Below are 21,941 nucleotides of genomic sequence, written 5' to 3'. Positions count from 1 at the left end.
CAGTCTTTGAATCTTTCCCATTTTAAGTTTTCATATCCTCCACTGGTGCGTTTTAAAAAATAATTAATTTTCTGGTTTTCCATTTTTACATGCTTATAACGTTTCACTTTACTGTAAAGGTCCACAAAACATACAAAAGGCAGGGATGTCAAACTGCATATAAAGAATGCTAACTTGAATAGTTTTTAATCTTCTTAAGTTTTCACTTAAAAATATACAGAGGAGGTGAAGTAACCAATTTTTTTACATGTAAGCACACCTAAGACCTACAACAAATAGTTGCAGTGTATATCCTCACACAGTATTCCTGTTCAGACTTCTGGCCAGTTATTCCTTTTGTGCAGGGCATCCCACTCTCCCCTCCCCTGGATTTTCCTTCCCTCTTTCAAGCTGACACACTGCATTCCTTACCTATTGAAGCATGTTTAGTCTTCACTAGGCTGTTGTTGTTTTGCACTCTAAGGCTTAAAAAAAGAGAGTTCTACTTCTGTAAACCTCAAGGTTCCCCAGAACACGCTGTTTATATTGTTTCTCAAAGGCCCTGTTACAGCTCAATTTCCATCGGCACTCACCACCATAGTTTCTTATTAGAGGGAGCAATATAAGTCAACCCACTTTCTCCTCTCTTCTCATTCTGATTTCTTCATTCTACATTTTCCCTTTCTCTGTTCTCCACCTTTGTTCTTCCATACCCACCACAATCCAATTTCTTCCTTCCTTGGGAAGTCATGGTGGCCAAAGTTATACAAGATCGGTAAACACAATCAACTGTAGATCTAAACAGGCAACCATTTTAAATGAGTGTGCTTCGGTCCTCACCCCAGCTATGGCTGCTCTTAAAACAGGCTTTTGAAACGGCACAAAAAACCTGCAAAGGTGTGCATACAATTGTCAGCAATGGTATCATACCACCTTCACCTTCCCCTCTTTCCCCAAACCCCTATTGTCTGTTTGGATGCCTACTGCAAACTTATGCTGATTTTATATTACTCCACCTATCATGGCTTGGGAACTGTGGTTTAGTGAGGGTGCTCAGAAGGATTCTTTCCCCATATTTCATTTCATTTAATCCACTTTGCTACAACACGGGACAGTTTTTAAGCCACAGAAGTGACAAAATATATAACAAAGATCACACATCCTGCAACAATCAGATCCAACGCAAATGCCATAATGAAAAACGTGTCTATGAAAAGAAACAACTTAAATCAATTGAAGTCATATTCAGTAATCCATTTGAAATATAGTATTGCACGATAAAAAGCAACTCTCAAAACCAGCAAATGATAAGCAGAAAACCACTCCCACCAATTACAATAAATCATTACTAGATTATAATCAATAAAAATAACAGCAAAGTCACAACACATAAAATACACCACAGCCTGTGTTTGTTTTTTCAAAAAATTAACTGAGCAGCAAAGTCACAAAGCTTATAAAATTACAAAATGTTTATCCTCAACACATCCATCCTTTACAGCAGGGGGTTCCCAAATTGCGGCCCGTGGACCATCAGTGGCCCCAATGGTAATTCAGGTGCCCCGGGCACCTGTGGATTTGCTGCTTAAGAAACATTCATATTGATTTTTAATTGTACTTTTATTGCTTATATTATGTCTAACCGCATTGCAATTCAAACTGTAATACAATAAAATACAATATAGAAGAAATAAAAGCAGCAATAGAAATGCAATTAAAAACACAGTATCTAGCACCACACATTATAATTGACACAAGAGGCATAAAAATTAATGATTTTAAAGTAGTCTGTGGGCAAAAAGCTTGGAAGACACTGTCTTACAGAATTAGAGTTTATAGGGATTCCTGGGGAGGAGAGATATTCTAACATTTAAGAGTCCATGATGTAAAGATGCCATCAGTCTCATACCTAACCACTGATTTGTTCATTCATTTTTATTTATCTCATTTATAAACCACCTTTCCACTTAAATTTTACCCAAACCACAAGTCCAGGATGAATAAAGAACATGGTATTGGACTAGGGATGGAGGGAGGAATTCAATTAATTTCACACTTAAAAGGCAAATATAGCAAATTTCACGCTATTCCAACAATGCACAAACAGAAGCACAGCCATCCCTCCCAAATTTGTGAATTTTGCAGTGAAGTCCTCCAACCAAAAATAATGTATCCTAGGGTGAAGTGAGCATTTAAAATGCATGTATTAGTGACAATAACATACACAAATGCATTATGTTATAGAAAAAAATGCTTTTGCAAAAATGTTTATGTCAGGCACAGTTGCGCGCGTGCACACACACACACACACAAAAACACACACAAATGTTAGGAGAAATTTGCACAGAAATGCTGATGAGTTTTCATGAGAACGTTTAAAAATTAAGTAAGTTGCAAACTTATATACAAATGTGGAAAACTGAAGATGGGGGGGGGGGATTGAGAACCAGAGCAAAAACAAAAGTGAAGGATCTGCACACATCTCTATAGCCAACATAGCCCCCAACATTTCGCAGATGAAAGTAGGGATGCCCATAGCCTCATATCAAAGGCGATTGCCTAGTTTCTCACCACAGGGCGCACCTTTCACATTAATGAATGCTCTTCTCTGTCTTCTGCATCCGATATTCATTCACACTGCAACAGCTTGCCTTGCTCTATATTAAAAGCTAGTAAGGAATTTGTTCTTCTGGTTAAACGAGGAGGTGGGAGTGTGTGGTCATTGGACTACAGCTCCCATTATCCCTGATTGTTGGCTATGCTTGCTGAGGCTAATGGGAAAGGTGGCCCCAACAAGTACTGGAAGACCCACCGGTTCCCCACCCCTGGGCTAAACCAATAAATATAAGAGCTCTATGTAGTTCACCATCCTGCTTAGATATCTATTTATTAAGCCTAGTTTTAGGCCACAAAGCACCTTACGACCACAGTGGCCAACCTAAGGAGGTTGCTTATGCATCATCAAAAAGTAGGGAATGGATTGCCTCACCTGGATAGCTTGGTTGGTTAAAGCATGATGCTAATAATGCCAAGGTTGCTGGTTCGATCCCCTTTTGGGGCAGCTGCATATTCCTGCATTGCAGGGGGTTGGACAAGATGACCCAACTCTACCATTCTATGATTCTATGAGCAGAGGAGACAGATTTGCATAAAATCTTATGCTAATATATATGCATAGATGTAGAAGTAAAATACATACAGTGGTACCTCGGGTTACATACGCTTCAGGTTACATACGCTTCAGGTTACAGACTCCGCTAACCCATAAATAGTGCTTCAGGTTAAGAACTTTGCTTCAAGATGAGAACAGAAATAGTGCTCCGGCGGCGCGGCAGCAACAGGAGGCCCCATTAGCTAAATTGGTGCTTCAGCTTAAGAACAGTTTCAGGTTAAGTACGGACCTCCGGAATGAATGAAGTACTTAACCCGAGGTACCACTGTATTGCCGTAGTGGGGAAGACCAGATGATCTGTGTGCCAGCTCAGCCTATAAGGTCCCTCCTGCCTTTCCTCCTTATAGTTTTCTCTATTTAAACCACACTTAGACCAGCCAGCTCTTCAAAATATGTTACGATATCTTCAAATAAAGGTCTGTCCTCTATAAAGTAGGCCGCGTGGTCACCTTAGGCCCACAAAATGCCTGTAAGAAGCCCATAAGCAAGACACGGTGGTGCTCTATAAACAAACCAGCAAGCAAATAATTGCCTTGCGCAGATAAAAGAAAAGGGTGTGCAGACAGCATTCTCCGAAACGGCCCACTAAGGTCACCTCTAGCCTGTCAGCATTGTGCAGGAAGGAATTCAATCACATACCAGAAATTTAGACCTGCACAATTAAAGTGGATTAAAGCACTCTGTCAACTCACTGCAAGAAACCCACTTTAAAAAATAAACAGTAGACGACTGATTAACCAAAAACAATGGGCTTTTTGTGGATAGGGGATGTGATGGTGGGAAAATGCAGTGAAAAGTGTGGGATGAACAGATGATTCATGGGAAGGTGTATAAACACTGTGCAAGCCAATGAATGCTGATTGTCATATAAACTCCCCACAAACAAATCAGAAGGAATGCTCAGCAAAGACTAGATACAGCTTAACCTGTGTGTAAGCAAACAGGGTGAACGCTCAATAAACAGGCCGTATGAAGGAGCTCCAAGGAGTCAACTTTCTCACCCCTTCCAGCGTTCTGGCCAATGAATGCAAACTAGGAGGATGACTGACAGGCGCTAGGCCCTTAGTTTTTAAATTCTAGGATACTTCAGTTGGGTGAATACTGAAGCTTGTTCAGTAACGTTAACATATCAGGCTACCTGTATTTCTGTTCTGGCTGCATTGCAACGATTCCTCGCCTGCACAAAAATCCCTGGCCACAGGCCTGTGGTGCCTTGGAGCATGCCTGGCATGGAAAGCAGTTGGACAGGCAATGCCCAGCAGTCCATCCATAGCTGTTTCCTTGAGCATCATCTCACTTCTTGCAGAGCTGAAGTAGAGGCTGCTGCAGATTCGTGGGGGTTTAAAATCCAGCTCTTTGGCTGTCTTTGGTGCTAAAGGCAGCCCCCCACATGCTCCTACCGTAATGCATCCTTTAATGGGGTAGTGGAAGCAATTGGCCCCTTGCCTTAAACACTGTTTTTTCTTCTTTTCTTTTCTAAAAAGCACCAGCTTGACGTCCGGTGTGAGAAGATATAAGGGACAGCAGGGAGGGGCCCCTCTGGAAGCTTCCCCTATTGACAGTTTGTTGTTCTCTTCATTAGCTTGGCTTGACAGAGATTTATGGCAGATTTTTGTGAAATAGCCGAGTTCCGAGGTCCAGCTTTTTAACGCCACGGCGAGATTTATGGCACTTAGCAGCGCGAGAGTGCATTAACGGAAGGGCAGCTTTCCTTCCCCCAATTCCCCCGCCCGCCCCGCTCCCCATCTTTCTTCCTCTCTTTTTAATTTGATTGCAAAACAACTTTTAAAGGCAGGAAAATAAAATCCAAGGTAATGGGCTTAATTGTACTTCTGGACAAGGACGTCTGGAGAGTGACACTAGAGTGCAATGGATGGGAAGGGAGGGGGGAGAGTGAAGAGCCGGGATGCGTGGATGAAGGGTGTGCTTAAGTTAAAGGGCGTTGGGAGTTATTGTGGGATTGGTCCTAAACACCCATATTAAGCTGTCTGCAGCATCCGCATGACACCGTCGGCATTCAAACGCCACCCCAAGCGTCGCCACCATCACCAGTCCGACTCAGAGGAGACCCACTGGAGTTAATAGACACATCTAACTTAGGTTCTCTGACTTGGTGACAATTCTGTGGCTTTTTTCTTATTAATCTGGGTTTACCCTTTCTGGGAATAATTCTTGGGGTAAGTAAAAGAACCAAAAACAATGTTACCAATGACACAGCTGCAAGTTAAAAACCCCAACTCCCAGCCTATCTCATCTTGAAGTAGCCAATTCTAAGTCAATCCGTCATCGCTGGATTTATAAAATTATTATCTGCAATGTGAACTGATGGTGGTCTATTAGAAGAATTATTTTTATATTACCTTTTATATCTGTTTCCCTGGTGTTTGTCATAGCAGTTTAGATTTGCCACAACCAATCTGTAGTTGTAGGTGCAGTATATGGGCTAGTCCCGTGTTTTGTAATGGCCATTGTGCCACTGATAAATAAAATTGCTCATAGGTAATTGTTATGATTTATAGTTATTTCCCCCCTTTTTGTTCTTTAATTTTGTTTCCTCTTTTCCTGGTTTCCCCCCCATTTCCCCTTTTCTTTCTTGTTAAATTCAGAAATTAATAGCATTATTGCTATTAATGATTCAATTTCTTACCCACCCTTCACCATAGAACAGGTTACAGGAATTTAAAATTGAGCAGGAAAAACAGTTTAAAACAAATTACACTTCCAGGAATAGGATGGGATCTGAAAATCTATCTCTCAGGTGTCAAAGGAAGCTTGACAGGCCAGGGTGAAGAGCTGTGTCTTCTGCAGAGCTGAAGAATGTTAGCAGGACAGAGGGAGCACATCTCCCTCAACCTTAAAACTGATAAACTCTGGGGACGGGTTGTAAGTCCGGTATAGGAAGCAGCGCCCCCCAAGAGAGTCTTGTTAAGATATTACAAGACACTTCTGTGCAAATAAATCTTCAGGAAGTATGTGTTTGTGGAGGCCACAGTGTACCATGAACTCACCTAACTGGAATAAAAACTATTTCCTGCTTTGAAAAGGCTGCAAGCGTGGTTACCATGATAATTTGTGGTATTTGTGTGTGTGTGTGTGTGTGTGTGTGAGAGAGAGAGAGAGAGAGAGAGAGAATTCAAGTAGCTTGTACTACTTTACAGACCTTCCAAGCATCCCTATTTTCCAGAGACAATCCCAAATTAGGACTTGCCGATCATAAGGTCGGCGGTTCGAATCCCCGCAACGGGTTGAGCTCCCGTTGCTCAGTCCCTGCTCCTGCCAACCTAGCAGTTCGAAAGCACGTCAAAGATAAATAGGTACTGCTCCAGCGGGAATGTAAACGGCATTTCCGTGCGCTGCTCTGGTTTGCCAGAAGCGGCTTAGTCATGCTGGCCACATGACCTGGAAGCTGTACGCCGGCTCCCCAGAGTTGGCCATGACTGGACCTAATGGTCAGGGGTACCTTTACCTTTACATCCTGCTTTTCCTTAGAACCAGGGGCGTAGGAAGGGGGTGGGTGCAGACTGCCTGGGGTGCCATCCCTGAGGGGGGTGACATTGCTGCACCACCACCCCCGGATGCTCGCCGTGGGCCCCCAGGAGGCTCGCAGCAGGCAGTGCACCCCTGGGACACTCGCCCCACCCCCCTGGGACACTTGCCCTGCCCCCGCGGGCGGCTAGCCCTGCCCCCTGGGTGCACGCTGCTCCGGGTGCCAGAGCAGCTAGCTCCGCCTCTGCTTTTCACCCCTATTTTCATCAGAGAAATGTTGGGAGGGCATGGATTTATGCGACCCTGGAGCAAAGGTAGATAAGTAACTAAACTAAACAACCTTTAGAAGACATCTGAAGGCAGCCCTTTATAGGGAAGTTTTTAAATGTTTAATGCTTTGTTACGTTTTTATATATGTTGGAAGCCACCCAGAGTGGCTGGGGTATAAATAATAAAATTATTATTGCTGTTGTTCTTATGGATGTCCTTATTTTCAAATGTTGGAGGGTATGTGCTTTGCATTATTTAATGTTCAGAGCACTGTATTTACGCAGAGACGTACAAAGAACTTTCTGGATCTAGCCCTGAGTCCTGTTCTCACTGTGGCCCAAAAGTTGCTCCAATGGGAAGCCTGCAAGCAGGACCCAAACGCAGCAGCACTCTCCCTCCTGTGGTTCCCAGCAGCTGGCATTCAGAAGCATTGCTCCCTCTGACTGTGGAGGCAGAACACAGCCATTGGGGTTGTAGCCATAATAGCCACTGCATTAATCATTGGGGGTGTGCACTCCCTAACAGCCACCTGTCACCAGAAGCTATCAGTGCTCACTTCAGCAAGTTTCTGCGAGTGACCAAACGCCCAAGGGGTCTTCAGCTGTACAAAAGCTCAAAAGGAATGGCCATCTTTAAGCTTTGTGCAACCGAAAGGTATTATCTATACATCTATTTTTCTACTCTTTGTTTTTACCACCTTTCACCCAGATTTTTTTTGGGGAGGGCAGGATTTACTTTTTAGGGAGTACATTTATGTGCCTGCACAATCCATTCTTGTTTTCAAGTGGTTCATCCTGCAGCTTTCCCAACCGCGTGTTTTCCCACCATTCACATATATCTATATCTGTCTGTATCCACAAATATTCCAGCCCATTCTGCTTCCAGGTGTTGGAGGAACATCTGGATGAACACACTCGCAGATGTGCCCCCACAGAAGCATTTTGCAAGAGCTATTTTTAGCCCCTCCAGTAGCAGCAAAAAGCGTCCCCAGTTGTCAGGAGGATTGCTCTCTGTGGCATCAATCTTACCGTGGTTTTAAGTGAGCGCTGTCACTTCCCATTTAGGGGGAGATATACGCATATCCTTCTGGAGATGGAGAAATTGATTTTGTTCTCTCTCTCTCTCTTTCTCTTTTTAAAGCATCGAGCTATTTTGCTGATTAGGAGTTTAATTCCGCCCCCCACTCTGGTGGGCCGAATATCTTTTGGCTATCCAGGGAAAAAGATCACACAGCATTTGGCAAAGAGACTTTAATGGCAGGAACAATGAATGCACTTAGCCTCTTCTCCACTGACTGGGCGCATGTCTAGAGGCCCACAGCTCAGAGATGAAGCGCAACATTTGTATGCATGCTGTACTTATTTCATCTGGGCCTACAAAGGAGTATAGGGAGCCACCTCCTTCCAATCAGACCATTGGTCCATCCATCTCAGTTCTGTCTACACTGGGGTGGCAATCCTCAGGCCTGGGAGCCAGATGTGGCATTCCAAGCCTGGGGACTTTCCACATGCCATGCCCTTACTTGGCCACACCCCTTCTCCCCAGGCCACGCCTCTCACTGTTCCCACTACAGTGTTTTCAGCTGGCTCATCCTTGAGTGCCTGGATGAAGAATAGGGAGGATTTGTGGGGAGAAACTACCCTAGTGTACATTAAGATCTTATTTTTCAGATTTCACTTTTGGATAAAATTGTTCATGAAGGCTGAGGAGCTTCTACATATTATATGTCAACATTTTCTTAATTTAGCCTGCTACCTGACATTGATCAGCGATGAATCATGTATCTACTGAGGTAGCACACCTGGTGAAAAGCTTCATCTGTTAACCCAATTCCTCTCCAGTTACATGGACCTTAGAATGGGGTCAATTCAACTCAGTCCTAGGTCTGTATTAAATTAAGTTCTATTGACAGTAGACCCACTGATATTAATGAACCCATGTTAGCTATGCCCATTAATTTCAGTTCAATAGGAAGTGGAGGTATGTTCATTTGGGCAAAGGGGGCACTGCTCCACCAACTTCAGTCTGCCCTCAACCAGTGACCACCTACTTGCCTTCTTTCTTAGATTCAATCCAGGGGGTAGCACTGGCTCTCAGCTTCCTCCTCCTTGGTCTCAGTGTTGACCCTTGTTGAGAGAGGAGGATGGCGACAAAACTAGAATTAGTTGGCTCTGCCTACCATTGGCTGTGACTCTGCCTGCCATTGGCTCACTGGCTCCACCTACTCTTGGCCCTCCTGCCTTCCATCTCACCAGCCCCCAGTAGGCACCAGCTACCACTGTCAATAGAACTAATGTTGGATACAAACCCATTTGTTTTATAGCAGATTTGTTTTATAGCAGATAATCTAGTCAGAGCCAAAATATGTAGAAGACGATAGGGTGTGAACCCCAAAATAAGCTTTGGGCCACCACAGACAATGTATCCACAACTGTCCAGGAGAGTTGCCTACCTGCATGAAGAATGGTTTGATGCACATGGCAAGATGCCATATACAACGTTGCGACAACCAAGGTGACGAAGATGCCTCTGAATCTGTCCTTGAAGTAGTAGAGAATGATGACAATGACTTTTACGAGGCGTTAAAACTTTGGAGGAAACCTTGTACCTAACTTTTTCTTCTTTGCGGATTTGTGAATGAAGGTATAGTAGCAACGCAGTAGCGTAATACTAAAAATATTCGTGACAATGTATTGTTCTCTTTCGCTTTCTTCTCTCTGATTTTTTTACTTCACATAAAATATATATTGCATTTGACAAGTTCTTTTGTCATTTTCTTGCTCAAATTGGATTACTACTTATTTCTGGCAATAATTATCATTATTTATACAGCTAAATATTTTTCTTTTGAGTGAAAGCAACTCAGAACTGACAGCCACCATGGCTAATAATTTTACTAGGTCATATTCTTTTTTTTGGGGGGGGGGGAGTACTTAGTTTAATCCCTCAGGATGGTACCGTCCAACCTATTTTAAGACACACAAGTAATTGGGAGGAACCACGCTGGCAGATAAGAATGGGTGAGTATTGCTTTATACCAGCCCAGCAGAAAGATTATTGATCACTGGTCAGTGTAAGATAGCAGACTAAATGAGGAAAGTTTTGGTATTTAACATGCCAAAATGTTGGTATATAATTGGGTAAAAGCTGTGAAACCCCCATATAGATATTGTGTATTTTTGACTATTTGTTTACATGATTAAGGTATGTTTTTCATTGAAAGCTACTCAGGGTTGATAAATTACTATGGTCATGGGCTATATATAAAAAGGCTACCTTTTTTCCCATTCCAGATGGTAACAACAAAGCCTTCTGTCTCCTAGTCTAATCGCCCCTGTTTTGCCCAGGGTATGTGTGTGCCTTTTAAAACCAGGAGAGAAAGGTGGAGCTAGTGAGGGGCTGGGGATAGAGGAACTTATGAGTGCAATCCCGAATAGTGTTAATTATTTGCACATAATTCTATGAGCCTTAGGAAGAAAGGCTCATGAATTGTATATTTTTTACTATACAAAAATGAACATCGTACATAAAATTATTTTTGCGGATTTGAAGATTATGCCCCATTGCCCCCCCTCTGCTGTCTCTTGCTTTCTCCCGCCCTCCCTCCCTCCCTCCCCCCCTCTCTCTTTCTCTCTCTCTCCAGAGGTTAGATCTCTGAAGGGCGGAGGATGCCAGTTCAGATAATAAATGTTGCTGAATGCATTGTGAGTTGCCGCTACCCTGAAATAACAACAGCTCAGATTCATCGTAAGATTAAAGCTTCTGAAGTTGATTTTATTTATTTATTTATTTAAAGAAAGAAAGCAGTTGCGGTTGGTTTGCTAGCACAACACTCAAGAGCAATCGTGTGTGGGGAGATAAGCAAGGGCTGAACTGCATTGATTCAGGCAGCAATGCTAGGTGTAAGGACCTGTACAACGTCTGAAGCCCTGCCTAATCAGAACAGACCCACTGAAATTAACGAGTGTGATTCACTTAGCTCCATTCATTTCAATGGGCCTAGTTTAAGTAGAATCTTGGATACCACTCCGTTTTAATTTGCAGGAGGGGTGACAGCATTATCAACTACCTTGGATCCTACAGTCAGCAGGAAGGCCCTGTTGCTGGTGCCGCTGCTGACTGATGCCTGGTGGTGTTGACCCATTACAGGGACTTATTGATGGTGGCTCCCTAGCTGCGGAATGCTCTCCTTGGTGAGGGGCAACTGTTCCCCTCATTACTACGGTAACTTTCAGGAAGAAGTTAAAAACATTCCTGTTTACTCCCAGACATTTGATGGCTGAAATCTACTGCCGCTGGCCACCTTGAAATATTCAGGCATTAAGGTATGAGATTATTAAAAAAGCTTTTATATTATTTTTAATTTTATTGTTTTACCACAATGGTGTTTGCCTTCCTGGGCTCATTGGGGGGGGGCAGTGCACTCATTGGGGGGCAGGGCAGAGGTGCCAACTTGAATAAACTTTTGGGGGACCCTGGTAAGCCCCACCCCACATAAGCAATCACATGACGAGTCCCCACACACACCATTTGAGTGGCAATGCCCATCAACTTTTGAGGGGCCCAGCCCCGTCAAATAATTTATTGGGGGGCCCAAAGGGACCTCAGCCCCTAGGAGTTGGCTCCTACAGAGGATGGGGAGAGGGAGGAGGAAGAGGTGGGAAGAGAATGATTTGGATTTATGTCTTGGACTAATCCTGCAGATGTAGCTTGGAACAAAGGCATTTTCTTGATCTGCCCATCTTGCTGGCTATCCACTTGTAAGGGCCAAACTACATTTGTCATGTGGTCTACGCTTCACCACCACCAGAAAGAGGAAATGCATCACCAAAAAGAGAGAGGGGAAAACAAATGAAGAACTGGATTTGCATAAAATATTCCGATGCTCATTCATGTCTAAATGCTAATTTGGAAACACAGGAAAGTGTCTAGCTCAGCTCCTGGTATCCACCCAGCTTATTACTATCCACACAGACTGGCAGCAGCTTCTACAAAGTTTCAGTCAATGTGCCCTGCTGCCCCACTGCCCTACCTGGAGATGCTGGGATTGAACCGCAGGTTCTTTTGCATGCAAAGTACTGTACATGCAATCCAGCGTCCCCTGTACTGGCAGAGGAAAACATGCAGTCAGATAGAGAAGCACACCTGGATAAGCTCCAGCTCTGGAGATTGGGCACACTGTTTCAGCACCTTCACCCCAAGCAACCAGGTGTGTGGTCTACACAGTAGGCTCCCTGCAGAGCGAGTGCAATGGCGTGGCCAGGGATGTGGGAGGGGGGGGAAGGAAAGCTACCTTTCCCTAGGATTCTAGATTCAGGTAGGTAGCCATGTTGGTCTGACACAGTCAAAATAAATAAATTGAAAAATTATCCAGTAGCACCTTAGAGACCAACTAAGTAGTTCTGGGTATAAGCTTTCATGTGCATGCAGGTATCTGAAGAAGTGTGCATGCCCATGAAAGCTTATACCCAGAACTACTTAGTTGGTCTCTAAGGTGATACTGGACATTTTTTTTATTTATTTCCCTAGGATGCCTTTTGTTGCTCTAAGCAGAGAGCTAAGTCAATCACTTGGAAGCATAGGAGGGACCTGCCTGGAGGGATTCTACCTGCATGCTTTCTTGCACCTGCCTAGCTCAGTGGTAGAGCATCAATCCCTGGCAGGCCCAGGTAGACATACCCCTGCATGAAACCTTGGAGAGAACTTGCTAGTTGTTGTAGAGAGTCCTGAGCTGGGTGGGCCGATGGCTTGACAAGGCAACTTCCTGTGTTCATTTGTTGCTCTCACCCACTCAGCACTGCCCATCGTTGTTGGTGAGGAATTACCGTAGTTGCAAAAGGTAGGGAGTTGCTTGACATTTCAGCAACACTGCACAGCAGGTGTGCTTGCTAAGTGAGAGGCATTCTGCGATAGAAATGGGGGAAGGACACAGTCTGGGCCACAGCCAGTCATGAATTACTCCTCTACTAAATAAGCTCAAGCTTCAAGAACTGAAGCTCGGTAGCAGAGCATCTGCTTGACGTGCAAAAGGTCCCAGGTTCAATCCCCGGCATCCCCAGGTAGTGCTGAGAATGCCCACTGCCTGAAAGCCTGGATGTAAGGATGTAAGAGAATTCTGTTGGAAACGGGAGAGGAATTTGACACAATTTGCATGTTCGTTTAAGGTCAGGACCAGAAATCGAACAAACAAATACAAGTGGTGTTTGCTGTTACAGGGTTTTTTGTTTTTGTTTTAGTTTGCAAACATTATGTTCATGGCATTTCCCTTCCATCAAAATGCACTGAAATTAATGACCTAAGTGGGACAGCCGAACTGCAGTGGAACAGAAACAGAACTGATTGTGACAAACACAGGATGAGATGGAAATTGCTGCCTCCTGATGTCCCTAGCTGCCAGTCACTGAGGACAACACTGAGCTCGGCGACCAAGTAGTCTGACTCAGAAAAGAGCAGTATCCTATGACTAATACAGTGGGAGAGGTGGGAGAGGGAAAGCCACGAATCTCTTAAATCTTTTTTCCACAACTCTCCATGCACAAGAGGAGAGGGCAAAGAGATTGCGACTCCTTGGTGACCAGCAACTAGCTCACCAGGCTAATACCAAAGCTCTTGTTTCAAGGCCTAGGTTCCTGGTATACTACCAACAAATATTTCTCAAACCATGTGGACTAGATCCTTAGATCGGCATGTATTCTCTCAGACCTTACAGGCTGGATTCTTAGCAGCTTCATGTTTTCTCTCAGTCCTTGTGGACTAGATTCTCAGAATCTGCATGTTTTGTCTCACACCTTGTACAGTGGTACCTCAGGTTAAGTACTTAATTTGTTCCGGAGGTCCGTACTTAACCTGAAACTGTTCTTAACCTGAAGCACCACTTTAGCTAATGGGGCCTCCTGCTGCCGCCGCGCCACTGGAGCACAAAGTTCTTAACCTGAAGCACTATTTCTGGGTTAGCGGAGTCTGTAACCTGAAGCGTATGTAACCTGAAGAGTATGTAACCCGAGGTACCACTGTACACTCGATTATTGGGAGCGGCACATTTTCTTTCAGACCATGAGGTCCAGATGCTTGGAAAGCCAGATTCTTCTAATCTTGTTAGGTTCCCCTGCTGCAGAACAGAAGGAGCCTCTTTGTCCAGGCTGGCTGTGCTGTGCTATGCCCCCCCCCCCCCGGCCGATCCCTGTCCCCCACTTTGCTGCTGCGTCTGCAGGACTGGTAAGCTGAGGAAGAGGTTGGGCGAGCGAGTGGGTGGGTGGGTCGTTAGGCAGCCTGCAGCTTCAGCGTTTATTTGCGAGCTGTGAGATCACAGGTTAATGGACGGGAGGATAAATCCCGGTTGGTTCTTGTTTATCACCGTACGAAAAAAGCCCCACGCACACTGGCGACAGGTCCAGGACTTTAAAGAGTGGAAATAAAATGGGATCACTTGGGGTCAGGCATAAATAAAGGACCCATTAACATTGGCAGTGATGCCGCTGGGAGCGAGTGGCCTCAGGATGGGGCTTGTTTGTTTGCCTGACTCCTTCATTTCCTTGCAATTTTCTTCTGCTGGTTGGCTCGGCTTCCAGACTCCTGCCACCTTGGGCTTTGACTTTGTGAAATCTTGGCTCAGCGAGGCCTACGCTGCGTGGCATGGATGGGATACAGATGAGGGGGCTGTAGTGGCAGAGACCGGTAAAGGGCAGCCTTGCCTCTGGGGGGCAGTGTGCTGCAGGTTAGAGCAGGCTTGGCCAGAGGGCCATTTCAACTTGAGAGGAGCCTCTCCCCACACTCTTGTATCTCTGCAGTGTTGGGAGTCCCTAGAAAGCCGCTCTTTCTTTAAACCAGTCTGCAAGTTCGTGAAGAGAATTGCTAGCAGGCCAGGTAAATGAATGAATCAAATAACTGCAGGCTGCTGTGAACTCCAAATCGCCCACCCACAGAGAAGGATGCCTTCTGTCTCTCTGCGTGAGTAACTGCCCTGGACTTGCCTCTTTCCAAAGTCTCCTTTTGTGGGTGGGGTGGGGTGGAGGGAGGCATTTTTGCTGCACCTCTGCCTCATGCATGGTTGGATTAGTCCATGTCTGCAGCAAAATTCCCTACCCCCAGAGGAGGTTGTTTGTTGCTTCTCTGCATGAGTGACTGTTCTCTGCTTGCCTCCATCCAATAAGCCTTCTTGGGAGTTGCGGGGAGGGGAGGACAGGGGAAGAATAATTCTACCATGAATCTGAATAGAAGGTGTCTCTACCATGTGATCACTTGCACTGGAGAATTAACAGAATGTACCAATCCTCAAGAAGGCTCATCAAGTGTGGGGGAGCCTTTGGCCCTCCAGTTGTTTGCTGAACTACAACTCCCATCATCCCTGGACATTGGCCATATTTGCTGGGGCTCTTGGGTAAATGGTTATTCCTTTCTGAAGTGGCATAACTGCTGTAGTTAAAACTTCAACTTACCTGGGAGTAAGCCCCAATCAACTCAGTAGGACTCATATCTTAGTAGACAGATGTAGGATTATCCCATAATTATCCCACATTTTTTATGGTGGCTGTGTTTTAAATATGTTTTCCCCCTGTTGCTTTATAGTATTTCATGGCTGCATTATTTGTGCTTCTGCTGGTGTCAAACTGTTTTCAAATTTATTTACTTGTTTGTTTCTTAAGATGGTTAATTTCGTGTTTTAAGGCTGTGTACACACCACACAGACATACTAGCTGCAGTGATCCCAGGCATGTCAGCTGCCAGGGCGCATAGCTGTCCTCCTCCTGAAAGTGAATCTCTTTCTTTGTGTGTCTGTCTGTGTACCATATGTGAGCAAAAACTAAGCCGACCTCAACCTGCACCAGGGGACACCTGCCTGCCTAACACCTGGAAAGCCGTGAGCATCTTGGAGAGCTATGTGCTGCCACCGGCCAAGCGTGACCTCCACTCCCCGCTTTACAGATAAATCATGGGAGTCGCTGGCCCTCCCAGGTGCCATGTCAAAAGCCAAGCACAACCTGCTACTTGCATGGAGAGCAGCCTTTGCAGAAGAGCCCTGGGGAGTGCGGGCAGCTTCTTATTCAGAGCACATAGTATGCTGACAATGCCCACCATTTTGGAAAAGGGCAAAGGAAAGGACACATAAGTGGGGGGTGGGAGGGCCCTTACTCATCCAAATTCCCCCTCCCCCATTGAATATTCTATAGCACAATGTCAAGCCAGACAAAAGAACTTAGAACTTTCTCATTGGCAGAAAGACCCAGAGGGCAGGGGGAGCAATAGATGTTTAGCCCCACTTTTTTTCTGAACACCCAGTTTGCCTGCCTGCGTCATATCGCCTACAGCCCACTAGCCTTTGAATGGCCCTGTCTGGCCTCTCTACGCTCAGCTTTTAAAGAACATCTAGTCCAGGCTTTTATTTATTTTGCCAGCTCCCTGTATGTATGGTTTTATCAGATGCTGTTTTTGTTGCATGTTTGTTCAATTGTTTGATTGTAAACTGCCTTGAGAGGGCTCACTCTGAAAGGTGGGGTAGCACTCAGGGTGTCTGGATTTGTTTTGGTTTCTCAGTGTTTTCCATTTTCCCAGCAATTTACAGATTGATTGCTTTAAAAAAAACGATAATCATAAAAAATCAATATTTTATATGAAGTTTTGACTAATATGCACAATTTTGTAGGCAAATTATCCTACTATAATGCATTTTTCTATGTTATTTTAATCAGTGTGCACATTTTGAACCACATTTTCCCCAAAATATCTGCATTTTTGTGCATATTATTTGGTTGGAGAATTGCACTGCAAATTCAGAAAAGTGAATGTGTTTTGGTTTGCATAACATTTTGAGAAGTACAAATTAGGCAGCTCCACATCAAAATGCAAACAAAATGGGATTTCTGTCCTCTCCCTAAATAGCACAGTATTAAACAACCAAATAAACAACACACCAAGAGTCAAAGTTTATCTTAATATTCTTTCCAAATGATGTTTTGTTCTGCCCAGCCAAGTGACGAAAAAACACCTTTCTCTGCCTGAATCCCTGGAGAGCTGCTGCCAGTCAGAGTAGACCAACCTTTTTTGACCAAGGGGCACATTTTTAATTTTGAGAGAGTTTTGGGGTTGCCAGTCACAAAATGGATGCTGTGGAGGTGTGGCATAACACAACATGTTGTAGGACAACGACAAATGGAGGAGCACCATGTTGGTTACCCCTTCTTGTACTGCTTGACCCCATCAGCTGTCACCAAAAGATGGAGTACCCCTGCAGATGGAGGTTCTATTTTGCCATCATGTTGAGTGGTGATTCATAGACCTATTCTCCAAGTATTTCTGTTTTTCCTTTAAAAAAAATAATAATTAAAAAGCTATCTCACCTGGTAATGAAATGCTGTTAGTTATGTACTGTGGAAGACATACTTATTTAATATTGTGCCATTCTTGAACTTAAGATCACAACCTTCTGCTTTATACTATGTCCAGCTTCTTGTCTATCTAGTCCACCACTGATTGGCAGCAGCTCTCCAGGGATTCAGCCAGCTGGGCATCTCATGTATTCTGAACAGCCACAGGCAGTACCCAACTCCCAGCACCCTGTGCTTCCTTCCCCCTCCCTTTCAAACCAGTAGAGATATTAATTTGAATGCTGTGAAGAAGAAAAAGGTATCAATTAGGAGACTCACCACCGCCTCCTCCCAGCAGGGAACTGTTAGCTACAAAGAAAACACAGAGAAAGATGATGTTATTAAATTGCTGCCTGCTCAGGAACCATTTCACTTTAGTTCATTCACGAAAAAAAGCAGGGGGAAGCATTACAATAGTAACTCATTTGGCTTTTTGGAAAGCTCCTTCTTCCCTCCAGCCCTTGTCCCAACCCTTTGAGTCCCCTCCACCCCCCACTTTGCACCAAGCTGCTTCTCTTACCAGGCCCATTTCCTTGTGGGAACTCAGGTAAAGGTAAAGGTACCCCTGCCCGTACGGGCCAGTCTTGACAGACTCTGGGGTTGGTGCGCCCATCTCACTCAAGAGGCCGGGGGCCAGCGCTGTCCGGAGACACTTCCGGGTCACGTGGCCAGCGTGACAAAGCTGCATCTGGTGAGCCAGCGCAGCACACGGAAACGCCATTTACCTTCCCGCAAGTAAGCGGTCCCTATTTATCTACTTGCACCCGGGGGTGCTTTCGAACTGCTAGGTTGGCAGGCGCTGGGACCGAGCAGCGGGAGTGCACCCCGCCGCGGGGATTTGAACCGCCGACCTTTCGATCAGCAAGCCCTAGGCGCTGAGGCTTTTACCCACAGCGCCACCCGCGTCCCGAACTCAGGTACCGAAAGTCAAAACATCTTCATCCCTTTGTCTGAATCATAAGGTCGTAGAGTTGGAAGGGACCACAAGGGTGATCTAGTCCAACTCCCTGCAATACAGGAATATTTTCCTCAATGTGGGGATCAACCCCATGACCCTGAGCTCAAGAGTCTCATGCTCTACCAGCTGAGCTATTTGTGCAACTGCATTTCACTCTGTAATCTCCTCTGTGTCAAGTTAGTGACTGCAAAGTCGCTTGGGGCAGAGACCTGTCCTTCTGCACTCGGCAAAAGGCCATGCCTGCTGATGGCTTTATATACAAATAGACCAGGAGGCGGGAACCTTTTGGCCTCGCAGGCCTGGTCTTTATCTCCCCCACTCCTCTGGGCCATCTTTGACAAGTGGGCAATATGACAGCTATTGACATCAGGACCATGGTTGTGGACACTCTGGTGAGAAATGCTTAGAGCAGGGGTCAGCAACCTTTTTCAGCTGTGGGCCGGTCCACCGTCCCTCAGACCATGTGGTGGGCTGGACTATATTTTGAAAAATAAATAAATGAATGAATTCCTATGCCCCACAGACCATGTGGTGGGCCAGACTATATTTTGAAAATAAATAAATGAATGAATTCCTATGCCCCACAAATAACCCAGAGAGGCATTTTAAATAAAAGGACACATTCTACTCATGTAAAAATACACTGATTCCCAGACCGCCCATGGGCCGGATTAAGAAGGTGATTGGGCCGCATCTAGCCCACGGGCCTTAGGTTGCCTACCCCTGGCTTAGAGGAAGGGATGTGTGAACCTTGAATTTCACTTTTTCTCAGCTTCTTATCTTTTCAGTCTGAAGTTCGGTTTTCCACATAAGTTTGCATTTTTTCCCAGAAAGCCCTTGTGTAAATTAAGCATCTTAGTGCAGAATTGTCTTAATAGGCACATTTCCCAAATCAGTTTCCCCATCTACAATGCATTTTTTTCCCTTTATTTTGATTAATATATGCATTTTAATGTGCACTTTATGCATTCTTGTCCATTTTAACTGGCTGAAGAACTGCACTGCAAGATTCGTAGAAGTCTGGGTTTCAAAGGATGGCTGCATTTCAGTTCATTTACTGCTCCAGAAAGTGCAAGTTACCAAACCATATTTATCTTCGATTCCCAACAGGGCATGAAGGCAAAATCCCTCCCCATGCTGGCTGCCCCCAGCATTCTGATCACCTCATAATGGGAGGTTTGCAGCTGACGGCCTCTCCCTCCCTGAATCTCTTCAATCCATTTTGAAAATCATTCTAAGTTTAATTCATTGTTTTAACCACCTGCTTTTAATGTTGGTCTTATTGATTGCCCTTTTAGTGTTTGTTTTTTATTCTGACTTCATATTGTTTTTATTGTTTTCTTGGAGGGTAAGGCTGTCAATGCCAGTGTGGTGTAGTGGTTAAGAGCGGTAGTCTCGTAATCTGGTGAACTGGGTTTGATTCCCCGCTCCTCTACATGCAGCTGCTGGGTGACCTTAGGCTAGTCACACTTCTCTGAAGTCTCTCAGCCTCATTCACCTCACAGGGTGTTTGTTGTGGGGGAGGAAGGGAAAGGAGATTGTTAGCTGCTTTGAGACTCCTTAGGGTAGTGATAAAGCGGGATATCAAATCCAAACTCTTCTTCTTCTTCTTATCCCCAATGGCTGTGTTCTACCTCCACTGTCAGAGGTTGCATGTGCCTCTGAATAACTGAGAATCACATGTGGCTGTTGTGAGCTCCCTACAGGCACCTGGCTATACTGATCCTACCCCAAAAATATTCAGCGGGCCCAAAAGTGCTCAGCCGCCCCCAGGAGCTGGAGCCTCTGTCCAGCAGCAACCCCCTTCATTGTCTATCATGCTGTCCTCAGGACTGTGAGCCAATTGGCCAAAGGGTGCTATGCAAATAAACAAAATAAAGAAGTAAACAAGCTAAGAAACCAACACAAGCTAGCACCCGTCACCACATCGTGGATATATTAATCTGCCAAATAAATAAAAGGTAGCAGCACATCTTGTGGAAGTGAGTTCCACATCCTACATCCCTGCTTTACTTTATACTCTAAACCTGATTCACTAGGAGACCCCTGGGTTGAAAGGGATCTGCTTACATAAGCCTATGTTGAAGTTGGACACTACTTATGGGCTGTATCCAGTGCTTCTCCTTCTCAGAGTAAGTCATGCCCATTAATTTCAATGGGTGTCCTCTGAGTAGAACTAGCATTAGATACAGTCCTGTATTTCCCTGGGCTTTCGTTACTGGGGGCAACCTGTAGGATAAGCCGTGTTTATGCTTCAAATCAGCTTGTAGACAAAATCTCTTCACTGTTTTCCCCCTCACACCCCTGTCCCCAGTTACAGCTGGAAATAAATGCCATTCCAGACTTCATTCATGCCCTAGCAGTTTGCTGAAGGTTTAGCACCTGTTACCGAGACGTTACCTTGGCAACGGGAGCATCGCATACGATTGCTGTCACCTCGGAAACACCCAGTACAGAATAAGCCCCTGTTCCCAGGGAGCCTAGCCAGGAGATCCACGCCACTGTGGTTGGAGCTGGGAGAAGTGAGGTGTGTAATGCGGGTTGGGAGGGGCACGCATGGAAACTTCAGGTCAGTCTCCCCACACCGCAGTGTGTGTGTAAACAGCCAACGGGCTACATCTCATATGGAGAGAGGGGGTCTCAAAATAGCTAGGAAAGAAGCACATCAAGAGAATGCCAAGAGAAGGAAAACTGCTTATCAGGTCTTTCAGAATTAGCCTCTTCTTGACACATATACCAGATTTGACTGGCTGCACACCTTACCCAGAGCTGCCTACAACACAGACTGGCAGCATCTCCTCGGGGTCACCTGCTTCCTGCTCCTTTCTCCTAGCTGGAAACAGCTGGAACATGGCACCTTCTGAAGGCAAAACACGTTCTCAACTACTCAGCTATGGGCTCCTTGGGAGCTGATCAGAGGACTCCCCAAGGAGACCATCAGGAGGGCTGAAAAGCCTTCTTAGAAAAGACAGCTCACGTGTACTCTGACTGCACTCCTCTTTACGAGAGGTGATCCCTATTTTCTGGAACCTGTCCCTGGTGAATCACCGCTCAGGGCTTCTGGGAATACTCTTGTTAAAAATTTTCTCGCGACTGAGCTGCTGGTATGGGTATTCTTCAAGATTCAGCTCCCTCCCCAGGGTCTTTAGAAATCAAATCTCTCAGCTGGGCAAGGTGGGTAGTGCACCTTGCCTCTAGCGCAGATATGCACACAGCTCACGCATGAATGCTAAGTTGCAAGTGCTGCAACTGATGAGGTGTGATTTAGAACTCTGGAAAACCCATTGTGGAGAAATGGCAGCCCTGTTTGAGTGTGTCCAAGCAACATTTGTGGGTGGGAAGTGCATAGGGAGCAAAAGTGGTTGTGCGCCCCCCCATGTCCCTGTTCTACATGTGTGGACCTGGCTGTTCTTGGTTGAGCACAAAGGTTTGAAGAGGTCTTTGGAGCATGTTTGGATGAAAGCGCATAGAAGTCTCTGCATGACTTGAAACTCTTAATATTCATTCATTCAGTATGCTGCCCTATACCTGCAAATGTCAGGACAGTTCCCAACATAATATTACAGCATTCCCAACTGCGGAGAGGCTTCTAGGAACACAGAAAGCAGAACATTGGGTTTTGCCTACACTCTTGGCAGAAGCTCTCCAGGATTTCAGACAGGGGTCTCTCCCAACCCTACCTGGAGATGCTTGGGATTGAACCTGGGACCTTCTG

At 45.2% G+C, this 21,941-nt stretch overlaps 1 protein-coding gene across 6 annotated transcripts in view; it reads right to left on the bottom strand.

Moving 5' to 3' along the window:
* MACROD1 (mono-ADP ribosylhydrolase 1) overlaps window positions 1-21,941 on the bottom strand; it is a 314,807-nt gene that overhangs the window by 64,697 nt on the left and 228,169 nt on the right. For 4 of the 6 annotated variants that reach the window (XR_014558845.1, XR_014558846.1, XM_083716258.1 and 1 more), the window contains exon 4: window positions 17,548-17,577. The exons of the other annotated variants lie outside the window; for them this stretch is intronic. Coding sequence is in view for 2 of the 4 variants with exons in the window: in XM_083716258.1 (XP_083572384.1) it covers window positions 17,548-17,577 (30 nt within the window). In the remaining 2 variants the exon portion in view is untranslated. The remainder of the gene's footprint in view (window positions 1-17,547; window positions 17,578-21,941) is intronic. 6 annotated transcript variants of the gene reach the window in all.

Source organism: Podarcis gaigeae, assembly GCF_964106915.1.
Source record: "Podarcis gaigeae genome assembly, chromosome: 16".
NCBI classification, from domain to species: Eukaryota; Metazoa; Chordata; class Lepidosauria; order Squamata; family Lacertidae; genus Podarcis; species Podarcis gaigeae.
Note: the sequence above shows the minus strand (reverse complement) of the source record. Positions and strands in the feature narration are given on the sequence as shown.